Source organism: Galeopterus variegatus, unplaced genomic scaffold, assembly GCF_000696425.1.
Source record: "Galeopterus variegatus unplaced genomic scaffold, G_variegatus-3.0.2 Scaffold6377, whole genome shotgun sequence".
NCBI classification, from domain to species: Eukaryota; Metazoa; Chordata; class Mammalia; order Dermoptera; family Cynocephalidae; genus Galeopterus; species Galeopterus variegatus.
The window spans coordinates 27,435-30,239 of NW_007732488.1; the positions used below are offsets into that span (position 1 = coordinate 27,435).

General features: G+C 42.1%; 1 protein-coding gene across 1 annotated transcript in view; it reads left to right on the forward strand.

Annotated features, from left to right (window-relative positions):
- Positions 1-2,805, forward strand: part of LOC103606209 (aldehyde oxidase 3-like) — a gene marked incomplete at its 5' end in the record, with an annotated part of 54,049 nt that overhangs the window by 27,151 nt on the left and 24,093 nt on the right. Inside the window, 1 exon segment of the mRNA XM_008590803.1 lies at positions 902-989. Coding sequence (XP_008589025.1) covers positions 902-989 — 88 coding nt within the window.

The following is a 2,805-nucleotide window of genomic DNA, read 5'->3' on the forward strand; positions in this document are numbered from 1 at the left end:
ACACACACACACACACACACACACCATGTTCCAGAAAAGAACACAATTGCATGTTTTATTTTAGTAGTCCCAACCAAATTTAGGGAGACTGTGGTCATAAGAGCTTCCTAAAGGAGGTAATCTTAAGTGAAATATTAAAAGAAGAGAAGGGGGATTCTCAGTATGCTGAAGGGAAGCCATCACAAATCTGTGTAGGGGAGTCACAATCAAAGTGATGTTTTCTTAGAAGGTGGCTTCTGCTGTAATGGGTGGATTGAAGATGGGAATAGCCAGAGAAGACTGTGGAATTCCAACAACTACAGTAGTCCAGATGTAAGGAAAGTAAGGCTCAAGTGAGGGGATGGCTGTTGAAAGAGAAAAATTGGATCCTAGAAATGTGACAGAAGAAATAAATGGTGGGATTTGAACATGAATTGGTATTTGGATGAAAAATGTGAGAAATTAAGACTTAAAACTGAACTTGCAGAATAGTTGATCATTGACACCATTAATATAAATGAAAAATCTGGCCACTAAAAGTAACAATAAGGGAATCACAGAAACTTCAAGCTTCAGAGGGTTTTAACATTCCCAAATTAGAGGAAATCCAATGAATAGCTACTGACCACTCCTAAACACTGAGAGTTAGGTACAAAAACAATGACCAAAAAATGCTATATTATGACTCCTAAGAAAGATCAACAGGAAAAGAACCTCTGAAACACATAGCTAGCTTCCTAGTTGCCTCATTTATTACAAAGCAAGGGATTCATACCTTGCTACTCTTTCCTGGGAGTGGTTCTACTCTTTCTCTCTTACTTGTATAGTCAAGGGGGTGACAATGGTTCCTGGAACATTCTACAAACCTGAACTCAAAAACCCAAACCTCTTAAATGTGTGATTCTATTTTTTTTCTCTCCAGGACTGGCTGCCCAATTCATTTTATTCTAGAGCATGGAGATGATATGTTGATTACTAGAGAACGCCATCCACTACTTGAGAAATATAAGGTGAGTGGATAGAAAAATTATTACATGCAATACAAATTCAGTGATTCGTCAACTTGCTCTTCCAAATACCTGCAGAGCCCTGTGCTCACCCATGCAACATGATTGCTGTACCTTTTTTACCAAGACTCAGTGCTGCACTTTGTGATGCTTGAGTCACTGCACATAAAAGAAAAGGGAACATCAATGTAAGGAGTGAGAGAAAGTCTAAAAGCCAAATGACAGTGTGAGCAGAAGCCCTGGTATTTGCAGTCTCCCCGTTTCTGGGGGCCTCTGGAGTACTGACATGTTAGGATTTGGGGTGACACTCACCCCAGCTTGATTCATCCTGTGCATTTGTAATCTAGTTGTAGAAATGCTTCCATCTCATTAAAGGGTATCTGCTGGCAACTTCAGTCTTGTGGAACATACCCTTGAATCTAGAAGGCAGCAGAAAATACCACAAAGAATCTGAGATAAGCATTGCAAAACTCCAAAACTAACCCCCAGGATTCTCAGGCACAGCTCTATTGATTCTAATTTACAAGTATGGGTGGTTTCTCACTTTACTGTAGATTAGAAGCAAATCTCTGCTCAGATACCACCTTCTCTAGGAGACTTCTCCGGCTGCACCCTGATTCCCTGCAGAGTTTGTTCCTTCAGCACCGTGATCACTGAGCTCTTCCCATGTGCCAGGTGCTATCTGACTCTTTCCCTCCGGTACCTGGTACAACTTTTAGCCTTGAACATCTCACTCTGAATCAAATAGCTGGTGACAAGACCATCTCCCTGCTAGATGGCTTCTTGTGGGGAGAAGGTTCCTGTTTTTGCAATTCTGTTTTCCTAGTATCTAGCACATAAAAGACGCTCAATAAATAAGTGTGCCAGAGCCAACACACTATAAAGAAGTCAGGGTCAGATAAGCCTGCTTTCCTAGGAGTGATCATTCACTCAACAGATAAATAACCTCGCTCAATAAATAAGTGTGCCAGAGCCAACACACTATAAAGGAGTCAGGGTCAGATAAGCCTGCTTTCCTAGGAGTGATCATTCACTCAACAGATAAATAACCTGCTCAGCGCATTATTGTGATTGTCCTTCCCTCCTCTCTCTCTCTCTCTCCCCCGCCCCACTTATGAGTGAGGACATGTGGTATTTCTCTTTCTATGCCTGGCTTGTTTCACTTAACATAATTTTCTCCAAGCTCATCCATGCTGCTGCCGACTTTGAGAAGGAGAGAACAGAACTGTGGTTACTTCAGCTGGGAAAAGGGGAGTGGGAGGAGGGTTAGTGAGAAATTGGTTAATGGACACAAGGAATGATTAGGTTTTGTAGTGATGAACGTGCTAATTATCCTGATTTGATCATCACACATTGTACACAGACATTGATATTCAATTCTGTACCTCACAAGTATGTATCATCAATTATTTTTCAATTTAATAAATAAATAAATAAATAAATAACCTGCTCAGGGTCCTTTAATAGGACCTACCAGAGAATAACAACTGAGTCAGCCAGAACAGTGAGGGGATCAAGAACTGCGATGTCATTAAAAGCAATGGAAGGAACTCAGCACATTAGTCTGGAGAGGAACAGGCTGGCTGGTTAGCTCGGATGGTTAGAGCGCAGCCTTGTAACACTGAGGTCACGGGTTCAGATCCCCTTACCAGACAGCCGCCAAAAAATAAAAATAAAGGAGAAAAGAGCTGAGGTGTGTGGGGGGGCCACTCTCAGGAGACAAGAAGTACCCAGGGAGGGAGGGCTGCGCATGTGGGGGCCTGAAAAAAAAAAAGCAACTGGTCAACCCAGGACGGAATCCCCCACCCTCCTGTCTCAC